Consider the following 21,906-nt stretch of genomic DNA (forward strand, 5'->3'; position numbering starts at 1 on the left):
ACTATGGGGTTTATGAGGACCTCTGAGAATACTCGGGGCGCCGATGACAGTCCGAAAGGTAAAGCTCGGAATTGATAATGTTGGTCATCTACACAGAATCTGAGAAATTGCTTGTGCGAGTGATTTATGGGCACGTGGAGATAAGCCTCCTTGCAGATCCAACGAAGCGAGGAACTCTCCCTGCTGGATAGCTTCCTTGATTGAGAGAAGGGTCTCCATTCTGAACTTTCTTGCTCTTACTGCCCGATTGAGTTTCTTCAGGTCTAGTATTGCCCTCCAATCGTCGTTCTTTTTGGGAACTGTGAAGAAGATGGAGTAGAGACCCTATGGCCCTTATCTGTAACAAGTGGGCAATGCCTTTAGAGTCCTTCGCCTTTTTTCCGAGCGATTGCTTAGAGGAGATTGAAGGATAAGTTCTGGCGGGGGACGTATGAACTTGACTGAATAGCCTTTTGAGACTACTTCTATGGCCCAATTGTCCTGGACCTGAGAAGACCACACCTGTGCGAACACTTGTAGTTTGCCCTCCACCGGAATGCTTACATAGTCAGCCTTATTCTGCTTAGGATCTCTGTCTGACTTGTCAAAGCGCTGGTTTTTGTAAAACTTTTGTCCAAAACCACCCCATCTGTAGGGCTGTCTTGACTGGTACCAGGCTTGCCTCCTGTCCTGTCTGTTCTTAGGAAAGGAGCCACCGCCTCAAAAGGAATAGTTTGAGTAAGGTCTGCGATCATTCTTCATGATAAATCTAGCCATGCCTCTCTTCTTCTCCTTTGAGTTAGTTAGAATCCTGTCTAAGGATTCTCCGTGGAATTGGTAAGCAGTGACAATTGCCTTGGACCTGACATCCGCTTGCCAGGTCCTAAGCCACAGTACTCTACATGCTGCAGATGGAGAAGCCATGGTGCGGGCATTAAAAATTGCTGCATCCAGAGTAGCATCAGCTGCGAGATACACCTTGTAGTATTCTGTTTGCTCCCTCAAGGGGGCGCTTGTCTTTTTCACCCAAAAGTCGTGCCATCTTCCTGGCCCAAACTTTAGCGGCTCTCATCACGATTGAGGATACAGAAGAAGCCATAACAGTGCCATAGCATCAGCTTTGTGGGCCTTGCACAAGGCAAAATCCGCTTTCTTGTCCATGGGATCCTTTACAGAACCCTCTCCATCTTCCGAGAGAAGGCCAGGTGCTTGCAGAGCCACTACTGCTGCATCCACGATTGGTACCTGCAGAAACGCTCAGCGTAATCAGGCAGTGCATATAATTTCTTAGCATAGGATGGGAACTGTTTATTTGCCATGGGCTTGACCCATTCTTTTTTAATTTGTCTTTCAAAATAATCAGGAAAAGGGAAGATTCTGAGAGAGTAATCTTATGGTGGAAAGAAAACAAGGTTGCACTGTAACTTTTCATCGAGTGGTCTTCTGTGCAGTCACACATGGGTTCTGCGGACTCGCAGGCCTGCGATTCCGCAGAACCCATGTATGTGGGACTGCACAGAAGCTACGAAGATGAACTCTGAGTTCCCCAAAGGTCTTTTTGGTCTGCTAGGCCCTTCCTCTGGATCCTCCAGGGGATTTGGCTTCAAATCAAGGGCAGCTAATGTCTTATCTAGTAAGGAGGAATAATCTTCTATTTTAAAGAAACGTTTTGAAGGTTCTGGGAGTTCAATATCAACCTCCAGTTCTTCATCAGTAAGAAAGGCTGTGTCCTGTCTAGGATTAACATTAGAATCTGAGTCAGAAGAGTGCTGTGAAACCATTTATTGAGGATAGCTCCTCTTCCTTGCTGCTTTGGTGGGCCATGACCGCCTAGGGTTGGACCTATCTTAGTCATAACCCCTAGAGTGGGGGGGGGGGAAGAGAAGAATCTGAGCGCCCCTTGCTCCTAGTACCCAGAGCCCTCCATATGGGCCGAAGTTGGCTTGGAATGGACTGATTAATAGCTTCTATCAAGGCATTTGGTAAGAAATTTTGCCCATCGGGCCTTATTGTGTTGTATCCGTGCCGGTAGGCCTCATCTCGGCCTCCTGGGAAGTCTGCTGGACTCCTTCTTTTTTGGCGGGAAGATGGCCGCTGCCATTTCCAGCTGCGTTGGGGGGGGTGCGCTCTGGCGCAGCCGCGGCCAATTTCTTGCTTTTTGAAGCACGGCCCTTCTCCCCTGCTCCGACCAGACGTGGGACGGCCTTCCCTGGCACGTCCGCCGGACCCAGGAGCTTATCAGACGCAGCACGATCTCCATTTCCCTCCAGGACATGGGCTGCGATGTCCTCAAATGTATCTCAAAATTCTTCTTCTACTCTCCTGGTCGCCATGAGGCCCTCTTAGCAGTCGGGGGGTGGGGGGGTCCCAAAAACGGCGCGAAAAGCCACTGCCTCATCTGAAGCCTCAGACGGCTTAAAGGCTCCCAACCGCCCGAAGTGCAAGAAAGAAAATCAAAGAGAGAAAGAACTTCTTAGAGATTAGGTAAGAAGGTTAGAAAAATAGTAAAGAGTTAGATAGGAGTTATTTTTACTGAGGCCTGCTAGCAGAGCTAGAAGAATGTGCTCTCCCTGATCAAGAGGCAGGAAAGAACTGGAGAAGAGAGGCTTGGGAAGAAGGAGGGGGGGAAAGTGAGCCTGTTTCCCTGAAGCGGAGAATGGAACAACCCAAGATGTCTTCCACCTCTGGGGGAGAATGAAAGAGTACAGATGAGAGCGACGACAATGATCTGGGGCCAAGGGACATATGAAGATAGGTTAAGGGACTTTGGAATGTTCAGCCTGGAGAAAAGAAGGCTGAGAGGGGACATCATAGCCCTCTTTAAGTAGTTGAAAGGTTGTCACTTGGAGGAGGGCAGGGTGCTGTTTCCGTTGGCTGCAGAGGAAAGGACGCGCAGTAATGGGTTTAAACTACAAGTACAACGATATAGGCTAGATATCGGGAAAAAAATTTTCACAGTCAGAGTAGTTCAGCAGTGGAATAGGCTTCCTAAGGAGGTGGTGAGCTCCCCCTCACTGGCAGTCTTCAAGCAAAGGTTGGATACACGCTTTTCTTGGATGCTTTAGGATGCTTTGGGCTGATCCTGCGTTGAGCAGGGGGTTGGACTAGATGGCCTGTATGGCCCCTTCCAACTCTATGATTCTATGATTCTATAACTAGTTATATTCATTAGTGTAAGGTAATCTAATGATCCCTTCTCTTCCAAAGACAAAGCTGCTTGCCAGCTAGAAGAATTTTTTTCCTGCAAAACTTCTTGAACAATCTCACAGTCTGAGTGATTTACACTCTGGAAACCAATTTAAAACCCACTGTTGCAGCCACATTACTCTACCACACTACATGGTCTCTAACACAGACCCCAACACTACTACCATGATTGCTGGCAATTACAGGATGTATGTGGCCCCCGGAGACTTCTTGATAGAACACACAGAGAGCTGTAACAAAAATAGGGATGAAGTTTGGAAGAAGATCAAGATGTTACAGTTAAGTATTTGCTTGCAGCATCCATTGAAAAGGGCTGATATTGCGAGAACTGGAAAACTGATGACTTGTTCAAGTGGCTTTTATGTAAGACTTTTATTTTTTATATATATATATATATATTTATATTTATTTATTTATACACACACACACATATATCCTCCCTGGACAGGGCTTGAGATATCAAGGTTATATTGACCAATTACTGGCTATAGAAAGATGACTTTTAAAAATCTTTAAGCAATACACTATCAGCATTAAACTCCTAGTACTGTGCCCTACACAACACAGATTCCTAGCCAGCACATCAGGTATGCCTACTGGCAAAAGGATTCAGATTTACTGCTTCAACTGAAGTCTGTTTTTAAGAATACCAAATCTTTACAGCTTCCAGCAGCAACTGCCAACAAAATAATAGGTTGCTTTAGCTTTAACTCAAGGGTAGTGAAATTTTAAAATATATTTAAAACATCTCTTACCTCTGCATTAACCAACTGTGATAGATGATGCTTCCTTTCTCCCCAAAACTGCCATTACTACTACATTAACCAGACAAAACTAAAACTGAAGTACTCTGTTATGATAGCTTACGTATTGTATCGCTCAACATTTATAGCTACTCATGCAGAAAAGATAACAAAATTTACTTATAAGCAATAATTATAGGATTTACCTCTTAAATTAAATAACTCCGCCCAACCCACTGGGCTACCAGTATGAGATAATTTAATGTTTTCCACATTTTTCTACTGTTCCATGTTGCTTGTTTCACTTCATTAATTATTGTTAATCTAAGTTATCTGTATGGTTTCTGTTCTGTTTTATATGAACCACCCTGAGCCTTCGGAGAGGGTGGTATATAAATAAATGAATAAATAAAATAATTAATAGATCAGCTGACACACAATATTTAGAAAAGGCCAATATTAATCAGGAGGAAGGAAATATTTTGGGGGGCAATTTTAGTTCTGCTATATCATCATAACAACGCTCATGGAAGGCCCATATATATTTAATAAAATTATTTTTTTCATTATTTCAAAAAATATCTGTTTTGAGAATTTCCGCATTTGCAGTGCTATTTAATTTTAAAAGCTTTACCATGTAATGCTAAATGCAAATCAATTAAAACACTCTTGAAGGCCTTAAGGTATTGCCACTGTTCAACGTACTAAGAGACCAGTAGTTTGCCGCCCTGTCAAGTTAATCACTGTACTCAACACAAACCAGATTTTAATCAACTGATAACGTGCTGTTCTGTTATTTATATTTCTTCATTATTACAAGTCTCTCCAATGGAGAGTCCGTCCCATTACCCAGGCCCTGGGAAATGCAGGAACGCCGGAATTGCCATTAAAGTAAATGGTGCCTTTTATATTAAGAGTGGAAAAGGAACAATTTTAAGAAACTGACAATACAACACACTTTTAGATATCAAACTAAGAATCTAGTAACTGACAGTTGCAGACTATAAATATTTTAATAAAAAGTATTTGCAGTCTTACATAAAGATTTAATAGGCTGTAACTAGCTTTGAAAAGATACACTAAGAATAAAGTGTTCATGGGGAGAAGGCAAAAACTACAGATTTTAAAAAATATATAGGGGAAGCAATACAATGTCTCAGCTGAGTGAGATGAATCAGCTGACCACTGCTGTCTAACTCTTAGGGGTGGAGTCTCACCTCACAGTCGTAAAGGAGAGTTTATTTAAAGTGATACAGCATAAGAAGGCACACAGGTTTTGTGGGCGGCTGTATCCTAGTGCCTGTATGACCCATTATGCACGGGGGTTTTAGCGCACATTCGGGGTGGAATGGCGGCGACTAAAATCACGGATAACGCACGGAGCCGGCTGCAACCGGCTGCAGCTTCGGTGCATGCCGCCGAAAAAGCCGCGTCAGTGAAACGCGGAAGAAAGCGCAGCTTCCGGGTGAGCGGGGCGCAACCAGAAGCGGCGCCCGGATCGGTGCGTGCATAATCGGTTACTCTGGGTTTTGCCGCCGTCGCGCCCCGCCCCGTGTATAACCGGTATGCGTCGCGTCTTCCCCCTCCGCGTTTTCCATGTGACTCGAAATCGCCGTTTCGGCGGCCGTGCATAATGGGCCTATCTGGTGCTTCTGAACAGGAGTTTATTACAGGGGAGTTGAGCTGGGGAGTTAGGTCTCCAGTATAGGTTTTGTGTAAAAGGCCACAAATGCTCTAAAAAAGGGGAGCATCCTTCCTGCTATATTAGACTGCAGAAGATCAGGTAAGAACCCCTCTTCAACCCTAGAACACCCTTAAACAACCAAATCAGTTATGAAGATAGAAAGCTGGGGGAAGAGTGCGCACTATCCATTGCTTTGCAGGGAATGCCAATTTGTATAATTATCTTGCCACTGTGTGGAAACGATGAGGGGGGGTGCTTAGCGCACAGAGCTCTTGGCTATGAGAAAAGAGGTTAGTTCCCTTGAGGGTTGTCAACCTGGAGAAGCTGAGGGGGAGAGGTATATGGATGAGATCATCAGGGTCCTACTAGAATAGTCCCATTTTCACAGCACTTGCATCAGTAGCTGAGACACATAAAGATGAATTTTTAAAGCATTACCATCTGCACACAACATAACTCTTACTTCCTGCCACCCATTCCCATTTTGTTTGCCAACATTGTCACTGCATTTCATTCAGCACTTAAGCCAAAAAATTGCCTCCCTAGTCTATGTTCATATTTTGTTTGAAATGGATCTTCTAGACTTTCTCAAAGCAGAACCATTTTCTCCCTCCTTTTAAAATGGCCCAATAATAAGTACTATGCAACAGTCTAACATAAACGTATGTCATTTGGGAAAGAAATGTCTAAGATGTACCATGAAAAGTGTTTAATATGCTACTACTTACCATGTTAGGCATTACTGGACCAGGCACTGGCTTCTTGTCCATTGGAAATTGGGGTAAACTGTTAGGTAGCACGGGTTTATTCTGCATCTGAGGACCAAGTCCTGTGGCTCCAATCGGTTGCCCAGTGTTTTGGCTATATGGTGGGACATAAGGACTGGGATTGTTCATCATTCCCATCTAGAAATTAAGAAATGGTATATTTAGAAAGATTTGCATTGTTTCTTTTAAAATGTCATGGAATATACTCTTGTTAGCTGGGAATGCATTCAACATTATTTTAATGTACTGTGAATGAAAAGCCAAAGCATAATCTGAAAGAAGAATATATAGAAGTTGTATTTTCTCCTACTTCCTTGGAAATATAGTGAAGATCACTGGGCTGAAAATCTGAAAGTCTTCTCAAAAAGTTGTAATGAGGGCTGCTTGCTCCTAAACCAGCTATAGTCAGATTAAAACACTGCACACTACTGGCACCATAACCACCCCAATCTTTTAAAGTATATTTTAATTAATCGTCATATAATATTTAAACATATTTTACAACTCTGAGCTATCCCAGAAGTTTCAAGATTGCAATCCCAAAAATGTTCATATACATTATATTCATTTACATTTATAACAATTACAACTAGCTTCAAATTCAATTACTTCCATAGCTGTACAAAAATATTTATCGTAATACAGATCTTGTTATATAGGCATTAGATATTTCGCTATCAATGATTATTTAAGTAGGAAAATCACATGACCAGCAAAAAGTCATTCCTTCCACCTATCTATTAAGGTTGCTCTCTGACTGCAGCATCAGCTCCACATTAAGTTCCATTTGATGTCAACTGGCTTCAAGAAAAGGTTCATGAAAATATGGCTCTCTGTCAATTTTTGTACACTACATTCTACATTTTTAAGCATCCAAATGAGGTCTCAATTACCACTATAGGTAGAATATATCTCATTCTATGTTAACAATAAGAATGCATTTATAGGAAATATAATCTAGAACAATAATTTTGACAGTAGATACATTTATTCCAGTATTAGCTTTTGTGAGTCAGTTCATAAAAGCTCACACTGGAATAAATGTTATTGGTCTACAAGGTGCTATGGGCCTTCTTTTTTTATTTCTAACATGCTTACCCCTATAGATACACGACTCTGCACAATTTCAACAAAACTCAAAATCTATGATGCAAACCTAATGCAGTGGTAAGAGTTTTCCAGGGGGAAAAATCTGAATTGGGAAATTTTCCAATTCCAATTTAAATTATTTATATTACTGAAATAATATTAGCAAAACTAGGTAAAACATAATGTGCAAGCCTGGACCGGATCCAAGCACTGGAGTCTTTCCATGCTTCATAGCCCACATTTAGCCCACCTAGCATGATTGACTGGTAGCTCAAGAGCTCAGATAACTACATATAAACAGACATTTACTATGTTATGCAGAAATTTTTCAAGGCACAAATGCACCATCAGAAAAAATTCTGTTTCATAATACTGCCTTCATTTGCTAAACGTTATAAATTTGGCATGGGCTGACTGACTTGTGTACCTTGGTACTGCCACTGTTACATGTACGTACATGACCAGATCCACTTGCTAATTTTTGAGACCATATCTGCATACCACATATATCAAAGGCCACATATACCAACAATATGAGAAATAAAATTCAACTAGAAGCCTTCTGCTAGAGAACTGGCTTGTCTGTTCAAGTCATATGTTGAATTTGCTAACTTCACTGTTTTTAACCTCATAATACACTTTCCATTGAGTTTCTGATTCTCAGTCTATTTCAAACCTTGTGTCCTTCAAGTACCTTGCTTCTGGGCTCCCTACCCTGTGGTTTTCTCAACTCTTAAAATTTCATCCTTCACCCAGCTATACAATGCTGTTCCTGAATCCAGACTTTAATTCTAGTAAAACTGGTAGTATTCCCTTCTTTCCCAAATACTGTATCAACTTTGACACCCTTGTTCCCTTAGAAGCTGGAATTCATGAACCAACTGTACCAACACAATTCACCTCATGTCAGAGAACTCACTTGAACAAGTATAAAATTGGTGAGGCACTAAAAAAAATTAGATGTACTAAACAGGTTACCAAGATGCACTGGCTTTACTATATGGCACTACAAAGTTGGGGTTAGAGATCAAAGAAAGTATTTAACTCCCATAAAAATTAATCACAGTGTACATTTATTAACTGATCTTTCTGACAGGATCATGTGAATCTGAAAAAGAACTACATAACCATTTAGGTAACTGATGGTGATTGACATTCCTCAGTTAAACAATGCAAGTGAGCAGTGGTTGTTTTCATTTTTTATTTCATTTATATTTAGCCATATATGAGTGGTTACTGACTGATCTTTTAAACACTCAAGTTTGAAACTCTTTGTTAACTAAGCTCCTGTAGCAAGAACACAATTAACGTTTTTCTTCTGATTTCTGTGAAACTCAGCCTCCAGCAGGTTTTATTAAAATAAAAAGCCTAACTTGCTGCTTTCCTTTTGCAAGCTCTAACATTTAGACACATACTTCTTGTAATGGATATACCTACAGCTAACCAGTCAAGAAAAATTTCATTGTGTAAAGATAAAATGGCCTTCTCACAAGCAAGTTACAAAATTTTATTAACTAAAATTAGGGAGAAACTTTGTTACAAAGTTAAAACTTTGATATGTAAATCAAATTTAAAAAAATTAAAAAATTAAAAAAAATAACACATCCATAAACACTTTTCTTGGTTAAAACGTGATTTCTAAAAAGACGGAAAGTAGTGTGTAAAAGGTCATATGTATACATATGTTGTTTGTTCCTTATGCCAACATACAAGAATTGGTGAGGAAAATGTTTGTTAACTGCATGACAGACTATAATGTAACTAATGAGAATAACCTACCTGACTTCATACTAATGTTCTTTCAGCACACAAGTTGTCTACAGTCCCAACACTAAGTTGTCAACCATGAATGACAAAACATACTTTATTTTTATTTATTATTTTATTCATTTAATTTATATACTGCCTCTCACTGTGATATCTTAGGGCAGTGTCTATTACTTTAATATACATGCTAAACAGAGCTTTTATGTGCTCTAAACATGTGCACAGATTTCAGTGACAATCATTAGTACACAATAGTTTATAGTAATGTTCAGGAAATAACTTTGAAAATTGGATCATCAGGAAATTCATAAACTAGCAAGAAAGCCCATTGCAAGCCGGAATGCAATGGGCACTAGGATCCAGGAGACACTGGGAGGTGCAGATCTCTTTCTGTGTGTGTCTCTCTCTCCCTCTCACTGCACATCTCAGTGTGCCTCGTAGCAGAAGGCATAGAAGGTAATTAGGGCTGGTTTGTAGGAGGGAAGGAGGGCTGGTGTGCAGTTTGGGGCAGCTCTCTGTCTGTCCGTGTCTCCGTCGCAGCAGGGGCAGCTCTCTGTGTCTCTGTCAGCAGCTTGGGGCAGCTCTCTCTGTGTGTCTCTCTGCCTCCCTCTGTCGGTCTCTGGTATGTCTGAGAGGAATGTGGCTAGAATCCAGGGAGGGAGCTGTAGGGGCAGGGCCAATCAAAGTGCAGGACAGCCAGACATGTTCCACCCTCCAGGCTGTTTCACAAATATATAGAGGAACCATGGATAAGGATGTGAGCCTAATTAAGCCTTTCAATAACAATCAGGTTAAATACTTTAGTGGAAGTCTATGATCCCTGCAGATAATCAAATCTACATTATTTAAAGAGAAGTTGTTTATACTAGTGGTTCCCATAGTGGGCAGTATAATGGAAGGTGGGATTACCTAGAAGAGCACTAAGAGGCAACAAGGTTGCAGGGTAGGGGTGCTTGAGGCAGGCCCTGTCCACAGAGTGGTTGACAAAACAATGCCAAATGCCTTTACCATTCACTGTAAATAACGTTACTATTCACTAGTTGCAAAAAAAACTCAGTAATCACCTCCACAAGTCATTACACACTCTCAGTACTCCAATGAATAACATTAAAGTCCATGTTCTCAATGATAAACTATTCTGGAAACTGTGTTGAAAATTAGGAAGATTTTGACTTTTTGCCCCTACATATTCAAGTCTGTTGGATATCAAAAAGCAACTGAGGGAGATGTTATGGCCTTTTTGATAGTGCTAGAGTTCTTTGAAGACACAAATGTTTTGGTCAATGATGAACTCAAGAAGATCAGGCATGATACTGCAATCACAACTATCTGCAAAGCTCAATTAAATGAATTTGCAGTTGCAAGGAAATGAGGTCAAACTTATTAAGGCCAAATCTGTCATCTCTGAGTTTATTTCAAAGTTAAATGTATTCAAATGAACATAGGCTGCTGTGAGCTGTACCAATTTATCACTAACTTTTTTGTGACCACCTGGATATGCTACACGAAGATGCAGGATTTCCAGACTGGGTGATAAATCCATTTTCAGAGAAAGTTGAGCTAGTGGAAGAACTAATTGAGCTGCAAGATGACACTATGCAGAACCCTAGAAAATTGTAGCAAGAGTTTTTGTTACAGAAGGAAATTTATCACTATTTTGTACTATAAGAAGGTCCTTGTCACATTTCCAACATTATACTGGAGTACTGGATGGAATGTGGATTCAGTGTGGTTATCCAACTTCTCTCCAAGCAAAGAAACTGACTCTAGATTACTAAATGTGGTGATTTCAGACTCCTGCTGACTTTAAATTCAACATTGGGAAACTGATATCACTTCATCATCACATTAAGAATTTACTGAAATTGAAGTATTACTAAATGTGGTGTCTAAAATTCTTGGTAAATGATTACTAGATTCTGAAAAAGCTAATATCACTAGTTCAAATGTATTAATTTTGCTTAATAAATTAAATTTAAAAGTTTAAATTGGATTTAGAATACATGTGTGAGTAAGTGTGCGCATTATCCGGAAGATTCCCGGGGGGGGGGGAGGGTGTCATTGGTTGAAGTATGTCATTCGCAATTGTAACTCAAAACCTATTCCTAGGTAGATCTTTCTCTTCTGTTTTCCTCATGCCTATCTGCCCGACATCTATACTAGGGTTGTACGATCTGGCCGCTGAAGCAGCCATTCCTGCCTGTAGTAGCCAGCCCGCACTGCAGGGGGGGGTAGGTGCAGGTGCTGGCTGGGCACTGGGCAACACACACATGCAGGTGCAGAGCTCTGCGCCTGCATGAGTGCATTGCCTGGCACAACCGTGGCCTCCCCCACCTCCCACGGCGCTGGCTGCTACGGGCAGAACGGCTACTTCGGCAGCCGAATCACACAAACCTAAATTGAGTGCTTGAACTAGTACAATGTATTATGCCGTAATTTCTATTATTATTCTATTCACTATCATCAGATTGCTTACAGAAAATGCACCATATTAACTACAGCATATGTTAATGAGGTAGCTTTGTTGTTTTTGTCACTCTTGCACCGAACAGACAATGTATTGGAACTTAAATTATTTTTTCCCCTTTAATCAGCTTGAATATAGTGATTAAGAGTGGGAGCTACTCATCTGGAGATCCAGGCTTGATGCCCCACTCCTCCACATGTAGCTAAGCTGGGTGATCTTGGAATAGTCACAGTTTTGTTAGAAATGTTCTCACAGAGGTGGTCTGTCAGAGCTTTCTTAGCCCTACCTACCTCACAGGGTGTCTGTTGTGGAGCTGCCTTGATACTTCTTTGGGTAGTGAAAAGCAGGGTATAAAAACTTTTGGAAAGAAAGGTTTTTTGGAACTTTTGGAAAGAAAGCATTTAAGAATATATCAAGTTTGGTTACTGTATGAGCAGGAATCACTTCGGATCTCATGGCAAATTGGTTTGGAGGCTTTGCCATGTCTGGGGTAAGCTGCATGGGATTTCAGGTGTTGGGACTGGGAATCACATTCCAGTTGGGCAGATTCAGCCCTGACAGGGTCACGGGGGATGTTTATGAAACCTGAGGGTGGGGGTCTGAAAACATTTGGAAACCACTGGTCTGAATCAATATTTGACCATTAGGGTCATTCTGCACACCAGCCATAATGAAACCCTGCATACATGGCAAAAAGGGCAAAGCGTTTAATTCCCCAAAACATTTTTTTAAACCCAGTAATCATATCAAGAATGCAAATCATTTATTTTCCAAAGTATTAGAGTCAAAGCTTCACTCACTTTTCTCAAGTTGAACCAGATATTAAGGGCAAATTGTTGAAGAGAAACTGTGATAATTCATTACTGTTGCTGTGTTCCATTACTGTGGCAAAAGCTAAACATAGGCTTTCTGACGATTACCAAAGCAATACACTTTAGAATCTGCCTTCTAAGATTCCCTCACATAAGACTCTTCAAGTGGTTTATGAATGTGCATTAAAGGTAAAAGAAATGAAGAGTTGGGTTTTATATCCCGCATTTCACTTCCCAAAGGAGTCTCAAAGCAGATTATAATTTTTATTTATTTATTTATTTGACTTCAAGCCCACCGCTCTCAGAGACCGGCTCATGGCAGGTTACACAAAAAATTCAGTAATACAATAAAATCCCCATAAAATCTCATTAAAACCCAATACATGGCAAAAAGGGCAGAGTGTTTAATTCCCCAAAACATTTATTTTAAACCCAGTAATCACCTTCCCTTCCTGTCCCCACAACTGACACCCTGTGAGGTAGGTGGGGCTGAGAGAGCTCTGCGAGAAGTGTTCTGTGAGAACAGATCTAGTCCAAGGTCACCCAGATGGCTGTACGTGGAAGAGTGGGGAATCAAACACGGCTCTCCAGATTAGAAGACGTCACTCTTAACCATTATATCAAGCTGGCTAAGACGTTCAAGTGAGATGTGCATGCAACAGAATACATCTTTTCTGTTCAATCAGAACCAATTGTACTACAATTTGTTTCCTCTATAATTGCTAAGCTGTGAACAAATTTCAGGGTTTAAAGATGATATTGTACCCACTCAGATTTGTATTGAGCATTAAACTAAAATTTCATGTATTTTAAATATAGTCTTACTAGGGCTGTCAATTGGTAAAAGAAATTTTCAAACATAGATGATTGATAATTAATGCTGCAATCCCATGCATATATCCCCACTTTGTTCATTGAGACTACTTCTGAGTAAACGTGTAAGGAACCAAAATGTTAATCTGTGCATATCTGCATATAAATAAAATAGATTCAGGTGGGCAGCAGAAAAAGTTTTACTTCACTGGCAACTTTGAAGACCAATAAAACTTTATTCAAGGTATAAGATTTCATGCGCATGCATACTTCATCATCAGTTATTAATAAAATAGTTTTCAAGAAAAAATCAATTTTGAATGACATATGCAACTTCAGGCACTATATTTCTGTAAACCGAGAAATATCCAAGATGACATCTGATACCCTTTAAGGCAAAAGTCTGCTACCAAAGTAATTAAAAGTTTTAAAACTGATTAACCTAATCATTTATTTATGTAAGGATGCAGCCCGGCTTTAAAATCTCCAGTTTTACATTTTGTACTATGATACTAGCATTTGCTGAGAACTGACATTAGAGTTCAGATGCACAATTTCAAGAACTACAGTGCAGCTTTTAAACTATCTAGTATGTATTAGTGTCTTGGTACATAAAATTCTACAGTATCCTTGCTCAAAGTCTGGATAGTTGTTAAAATTACTTTTCACCAAATATTCTAACTTCTGTTTTGAAAATATATTTATTCTTCTTCTCCTTTCCTGCAAATGAGCAGGAAGTCTGTTCACAATGTGTGAGCCAAGCCAATGGGGAAATCATTCTCAGTCTTAGCTATATAAATGTTGAAATGATACAGATTATAACAAGAATGCTTGGATAGTTTCCTGAAGAAGTAATACATTGCCCCCCTTAAAACAAGTGTGCAGGATAGAAGGGGGCAGGACAGTTGGATGCAGAAGGCAAAAAAACCCCAAGGTTGCCTCATCCATTCAATGAAGGTATTCACAGGTCTCCGCTTGTCATTAACCTTAAACACTTTTCATCAGGGATCCAGAGACAGCATTGTCAGAGATACTCTCATACCATTCTGGGTAATTGCCTTGGATGCCCAGTACAAAGATAAACCACCCTGAGACCAGAGGAGGGCGGTATATAAATGTAAAATAAATAAATAACCTCTTGCTCCCCCCCCTCTCTACCAACTGCAGGTAACTTGAGAGGGGCTTCACTTTACACTGGAATAAATAAGAATAAATAACCTTCACCACTTCTTTGCAACTCTGAAGCCCAGAGAAAGGAGTCATTCCACATTCTACCAAACCAGCACATGTCACAGGATTTGGTCATTTCTAAAGCCCCATGGTCAATGTCACAATCCTTCTGTAAACATTACTCTGTTCTTTCTGGGGTATCTTTTTGTTTGGGACAAGGTAACAACAACTTTGTTTTTATAGCCTGCCCTTCCGAGTTGGCTCAGTGTGGGCAACAAGGTAAAACTTACAAAAATAATATAAATTTCATAAACTAAACAATCATAATATAATTTTAAATTATATTAAAAGTTGTTGCCTCAAAAATCTTATTGGAGGGTGCTAGTTAGGTTCTGGGCAGATCGAGGTGTTTTGCTTTGTCGGTGGGCGGGTATTTCTTAAGCAGGGAGGCCAGCATTTCCTCGATGTTAATTTCCTGGCCTCAAACATAGGCCTGGCAGAACAGCTAAGTCTTACAGGCCCTCCAGAACTGTTGGAAGTCCTGGAGGGCCCTGATCTCACCTTCGGAGACTTCCACCAGGATGGGGCGATGGCCGAAAAGGCCCTGGCCCCAGTCAAGGCCAGTTTTACCTATTTGGAGTTGGAGACCTGAGCAAGTTCTTATGCTTTTCTTACTTCAGAGCAAAGGAACCCACAAAAGGGGGTATCCAAACTTCTGTTTTCACTGAGAACGGCATCGTGGAATGGAACCAGTGAGAACAATCTTTCACCATATCCTGCAGCACTCAATGCCCAAAGGTGGTGCCCACTAAGGAGAAATAATTAAGTCTGTTGAGACTGAAGACCTTGTTGCCACTTTGCATATTTTCTCCACTGAGGCTTGATAACTGAAGGCTACATTTCTCATTGAGTGGGCCATGATCTCTGCTGGAACCAAAATGTTGCTGGTCTTGTAGGCATGGAAAATGTACTGTCAAATGGTGTACCTGATAGCTGATGTGAACATAATTTCAAAAAGGACATGGACAAAATTGAGATGGTTCAGAGGAGAGGAACGAGAATTATCTCGGGCACGGGACCAAACCCTATGAGGAAAGGCTGAGGGACTTGGGAATGTTCAGCCTGTATAGAGTAGGTTTAGAAGGAACACGATTGCTGACTGTCTTTAAGTATTTGAAAAGTTGTCACTTAGAAGAGAGTAGGGAAAGGTTCTTGTTGGCAGTAGAGGATAGGACCTGCAGTAATGGGCTTAAACTATGCATAGAATGATATCAGTTAGATATCAGGGGGAAAACTCAAAGTAGTTCAGCAGTGGAATAGACAGCCTAAGGTGGTGAGCTCCCCCTCATTAGCAGCCTTCAAGCAGCAGCTGGACATATTTATCCTGGATGCTTTAGGCTGATATTGCATTGAGTTGGACTAGAGGGCCTGCATGGCCCCTTCCAATTCTATTTTTATGATTCTATATCATCTTCCTTTATTTGCAGCAGTTAATAAAATGAAAACAGTCACTTTTTCTTGTGAATTATGTATATTGGAAACAAATTGTGAAGGCCCTACAGAGATCTGAGAAGTTCTAATGTTTCTCCTTGGGTAACTAGGATGTGGGCAGAAGGAAGAACTTGAATCTCCTGATTTCTGTGAAAAGTTAGGTTCATCTTAGTGATGAAGGTGTGACCCCATCTGAGCACCATCTCGTCCTTGTGGAAGATACATATGTCAGAGTCAAGCCAGGAGCTGACTCTGAAGAGCTTGCATTGGCACCACCTTTAAAAGGTTCTTTCCCATGTATAAGGACCATCTTGTGGATGCCCTTATAAAAGCCATGATGGTCTTTGTGACCTGAGTAGCTGAGGTTCAGGGGCCCATTCTTTTCAAAGGCCACAATCAGATGGAGCAACTCTCAATCCAGGTGTCAAGTCTGTCCCTGCTACATTACATCTGGACTCACAGAAAGGGGGCCTTAACTAAGCATTCCACCAAGGAAGAAAATCATGGCCTGAAGAGGCAATCTGTAGCCACAAAGATAATCTCCTAATTTATCTTCCAAAGAGTTTGGGATCACTGGGAGGGGCTTGAATGGCATAGAGTAGGCCTTTGGCCATGCAGAGGCTACAGTATCAGCACATTCTTTTGATCAAGGTAGATGGCATATGGAGAAAAATCTCAGAACTTGATGACAGGATATTATGGCAACAGATCCACTTCCAGTATTCCAAATCTGGCTGTAATTAGTAGGAAAATTTCCCATTTGATGGACCATGTGTTTTTGTTGATAGTCTGTAAAACTGTCTGTCCGGATGAGTATGTGCTAGTCGCTAACATCTACCTGGAATATGAGTGATTTCCTAACAGCTCAGTTCCAAGGCACTGATGTCCATTGTTTTTTCCTTTGATATTTATATGCCTTGGGCTGGGATGTTGAACAGTGACACTGCCTAAGCAGAAAAAATCAGAAAAGTTGCAGGATGTGATCCAAGACACAGGATTGACTCCATTATGTTTGTTTCAGCTCACCAGATCATGCCCTATGTCAGAGACCATTTTAGGTTCAGGGTCCAGGTGGTATAGTTCCTGTGATGAGATAAAACTGTTTTCCTCATTTAAAACTAAGCTATGGATTTCCTGGAGTTGAACAGCTCTCCCTGATTGCTAGCTCCCAAGTGGAAGAACAGGTTGTTTTCCAGACAAAAATGGATTTGGACACTACGCTGGTGAATGAAGGCCAAGAGAGCTATAAGGACCTTTGATGAGAACCAAAGAACTGAAGCTAATCCAAAGGGTAGAGCACTGAACTGGAGGCAATCTGGAGGATCCTGCAAGGATGGACATGTATAAACAGGTTTTTGTGAGATAGGTGGATATCTGACGGATTGTAGGGCATCCATGTGGAAGTGACCTGCTCCCATATTTTGGGTCAAGAATAGGTCTTTGGCCCCTGTTTCTCATGGGCACTGAGAAATATATGTTTATATATTTGATAACTGGCTCTGTAGCCTGTAACTTTGGTAAGGTTTTTTTTTTGGGGGGGGGTATACGGTTTGTTTTGTTTTGAGAATGGGGGAGATAGAGATCTGGGAAAGTGAAGGAGGCAGAGTCTGGGAAAACTGCAAAACATTATGGCACAGCTAAACTAGTTTACAGAACCCAGTGGTTTTATTGAGATTGAAGTGACTAGGTTGGAATTTCTGAAGCCAGCCAACCATCAGAATATCTTTGGCATCATGGTTTCCTTGTTTGGTCAGCCAATGAGGCTTGTCATGCCTGTAGGACTAAAGCAATGATGGTTTATTGGCATGGGGGGGGGCTCTTGAAAGGGGTTGCAGATTTGTGACCACTGGGCCTTCCTTTGATCTAATCTAATCTGGGATAAAATGTGATAGGAACAAAAGGAATGGGAGGGAGAGGATTTTCTATTGTTCCTCTGCAGGCTCTTATTATCTCTCATTTCTACCAGAATCTTGTTGAGACAGTCCCTCAGCAGCCTTCCACCATGGAGGGGGTAGTCTAGTATGGCGATCCACTTGTTATGTGCAAGATCATAGGGTGTGTGGACAAAAGCAGCTGCCATGAAGCAGCATGCAAAGGTCACTGTGTTGAGGAATGTATTGACTAGGGAAGTAACTGCCTTCAGAACTTGGTTGGTGCCCTCTATTGCCCTTCTGTTGTCACTGGGAGTGAGTTGGATCCATTTCAGGACTGACACTGTGGCTGCTCTAGAAATTATGGCATTAGCTGCTGCCCTGATGGTCATTGCCATGGCCTCATGGGACTCCCACAGTGCATAGTTTGATTTTCTGTCCAATTCATCCTTCATGGATCTGACACCATCCTCTGAGACCAGGCCAGTGGACTGCAGCACTGCTACCAGAGGATTCACTAAGAGAACCTAAAAGAATACCATATCATGAGGAGTCAAGGAGCTTTTGAGAACATTTGAGACCTTTCTGTTAGTTATAAGCTTGGCCCACTCTCCCTTCATCAGCCTTTTGAAAAACAACCAGGAAATGGAAACTATCTCTGAGGGTAGGTCCTTGCGCCTTAGATTCTGGATTTGCTCTCTAAAGGTTACTTTCATAAAGTGCTTTCATTTGGAGCCACAGCAGTATTCCTAGGTTGCTCAGGACTAGACTCAGGGGAGCTCTATTCACAGGAGAGAGAAGGAAGGAAATCTCCATATTTTCAGAGATTTATTTTCCATCCCTTCAGAGCTTCCAACATGTAACACTGGGCCATTCTCTTCCACATTCATACAAGGAAAGAAGGAGGGTGAACAGAGAAAAAATTGTGTAGCAGCAACAGAGCCAAGAGATAGTGTGAAAAAAGCGTGAAGAGAAAGAGGGCCAGGCTGAAGATGTTAGGAAACTCTCCCTCAGATATGAAATCACTGTAGGACAGGCTTTCTCAACTAGGGTTTTACAATGGTCCTGGGAGTTAATGTTTAAACTATTTTTTTTAAAAAATTGTTAAACTTTTATCAGTTGATATGGCCATACATATGGTAATGTTGACCTGCTCTTCCCCCCCTCCCAAAACGGCCAGTAATGGGCCTGGAGGAGGTAGGAAGGTAGGCATGTACATAGCTATGTTTCCTAACCATATTCTTAATGATTGCAGAACTTCAGGGGTTTCTTGAAGCTGGAAGAATGTTTCAGGGATTTCTCAACGGTAAAAAAGTTGAGAATAGCACTTCTCTTTATTTCAACCTATAACCCTATTTCTCTTCTGTACTATATACTTTTTTCATGACATTTATTGTGTTGCATCTTATCAATTTATTTATTTTATATTTATATTCTACTCCACAAAGTCTTGGGAGCAGCTAACAATAAGGTAACATAGTATAAGTCATAAAATAATTAAATACTTTACAATACATACACAAGGATTAGTATCTCTGCTCATTAATTGACCATCCATCAATTGATAGAGCTATATATATATTGGCATGGGGGGGAGTATAAATGTATAGGGGGAGGCCCTATAAATAAACAAGACACTGAAAGCAAAGGGGGGGGGAGTATAAATGTATAGGGGGAGGCCCATTACCTGGTTATATCCCCTCCGACAACCAAAGATCTGAAGGAAGAGTTCCATTTTACAGGTTCTGCAGAACTGTTGGAAGTTCCAACAGGGCCCTGATCAGGAGTTCATTCCACCAGGGCAAGGCCAGACACACCTCTTTGGGGCTGGGGATCACTAGCCTGTCAACGCTGGCAGAGCATGAAGCCCTTCAGGGGACATATTCAGATATGTGGTCCCTAAAATATGCTGGACCTGGACCGCGGTATAGCCTTGAAGGTTAATACTAGCACCTTAAACGTGATCCGGAATTTGACCAAAAGCCTGTGCAGCTGCTAAAGAACCAGTGTTACGTGGGTCCTCCATAGTGTTTGAGCAAGGACCGAGCAGCTGCATTCTGGAGCAGTTGGGAGTTTCCCAAGCAAGGATAAGGGAATGCCCCCACAGAATGAGTTACACTAATCCAGCCTAAAGGTAACTCCCAATGGTTCATGGTGGCTAGGTGACCTGGAGCCAGGCAGGGCACTCATAGCGTAGCTTGTTGAAGGCATTAAATGCCAGCTGAACTATACTTTTGTGACCTGGGCCTCCACTGTCAGTGAGGCATCCAGAATCATTCCTAAACTCCTGGCCAACTGATCAGCTGAAATCTGTATGCTGCCCATGCTGGGAAGATGTGTTTCCTGGTCTGGCCCTTTCTCATCTATCCAGGAGACTGCCATTTTTGATGGATTCAGGCAGTTCTGCTATAACCATTCCCTCACAGCCTCAAGAGATCAGGCCAACAAGTCTCAAATTCCGAACCAGTTTGGCAAGGGGGCGCATAAAAAACTTAAATAACAATGGAAAGAGAATTGATGTCTACATTTGAGTTTACATTGGCACGACTTGATTCTCTCCCATCACCACCCTCTGTCTTTGATCTGCCTCGGTCCAACTGGTGTTGGAGCTCATCTGTCAGGGCAACTGCATGGTCTCCACCCCACGGCCAGGTCAGAAACTGGACTGGATCAAGGACATAAGTTCCTTCTAGGAATGCTAGCAATTGATCTGTAGCCACCAGATCACAAGGTTAATTTTGTCATATTAAAATGAATTTCTATTCAACCCTCTATGATAACCTCAGTCTTTTCCATATTTGACTCCTCAAAATTAATGTACATTTATTTTCAGTATCTTAATTTAGAAGTGAAATTTAATCCTGACAAAAAGGAGGTGCTGCTGGGGGGGGGGGGGGGGCAGGAAATGGATTATTACATTCTGGATGAGGTTACATTCCCTGTAAGGGAGCAAGCCTGAACTCTCCGCAGAAGCCAAACTGAGGCTATTGGGGCACATTATAAAAGGACCAGAGTCACTGTAAAAGACAATAATGCTAGGAAAAGTTGGAAGGCAGCAGAAAAGTATAGGACTCAAAATAAAAGAGACAGAATCAATGAAGAAAGCCAGAAGATCTGAGAATGGCTGTTATCAATAGGATGTTCTGAAGGACATTAATTCTTAGGGTCACCATAAGTTGGCAGCAACTTGATAGCAATTGACAAAACATGCAAAGAAACATGTTCATAGCTTGGGGGTACTCCTTAGCTCAGGTTTCTTGTAGGATAAACAGATGGCAGTGGCAGACGGGGGTACCTTTCAGTAGCTTTGGCTGGTGAGCCAGGTGCAGCCCTTTTTGGACAGAAAACACCTTGCCAATGTAGTGCATGCACTGGTTACATCTAAATTACTACTATGCAGGGCTGCCCTTGAATGCTGCAGCCAGAATACTGACTTACTCCATCTATGCTGGCTTTCAAGTTGCTGCTGAACTCTATTCAAGGTACTTATATTGATCTTTAAAGCCCTGTATGCCCTCAGACCAACATGCAACATGCCTTAAATTGTCCCATATGAAATGACTTGCTCACTCAAGTCATCGTGGCTGATCCTGCATTGAGCAAAGGATTAGACTAGGTGGCCTGTATAGCCCCTTCTAACTCTATGATTCTATGATTTCTGGAGGATCTGTTTTGGTTGCCCCACCATTTGAGGTTCAATTAAGGGTCTTCTCCATCTGGTCTCTCCACCAGGTCTGCTGGGATCCCAGTTTGAACTGCCCTTCCCCAGAGCCCACCAAACAGCTGATCTTGCACAGAACTCTCTCTCCACAGAATGAGCTTGAGGTTTGCAGGGAACACAGGTCTGAACCAGTGTCCTCCAGAGCCTGCTGGCTGGCAGCTATTTTACAGATTTCTTCTACTTCCCTCCATTTAGAAGGGAGGGGAGTGAAAGGGAGGGCTTAAATGGTTGTCCTCATTAAAACTTAAGTTGATGAGTAGACTCATCAAGCTGCTAAGTTTAAATGGCCAGAAGACACCATACTACACTCATTCCATTCTTTTAT

At 41.6% G+C, this 21,906-nt stretch overlaps 1 protein-coding gene across 3 annotated transcripts in view; it reads right to left on the reverse strand.

Annotated features, from left to right (window-relative positions):
* Positions 1–21,906, reverse strand: part of EP300 (EP300 lysine acetyltransferase) — a 92,731-nt gene that overhangs the window by 42,571 nt on the left and 28,254 nt on the right. For all 3 annotated transcript variants that reach the window (XM_077339390.1, XM_077339389.1, XM_077339391.1), the window contains one exon: positions 6,342–6,518. In XM_077339390.1, coding sequence (XP_077195505.1) covers positions 6,342–6,518 — 177 coding nt within the window. The remainder of the gene's footprint in view (positions 1–6,341; positions 6,519–21,906) is intronic.

Source organism: Paroedura picta, chromosome 5 (genome assembly GCF_049243985.1).
Source record: "Paroedura picta isolate Pp20150507F chromosome 5, Ppicta_v3.0, whole genome shotgun sequence".
NCBI lineage: Eukaryota > Metazoa > Chordata > Lepidosauria > Squamata > Gekkonidae > Paroedura > Paroedura picta.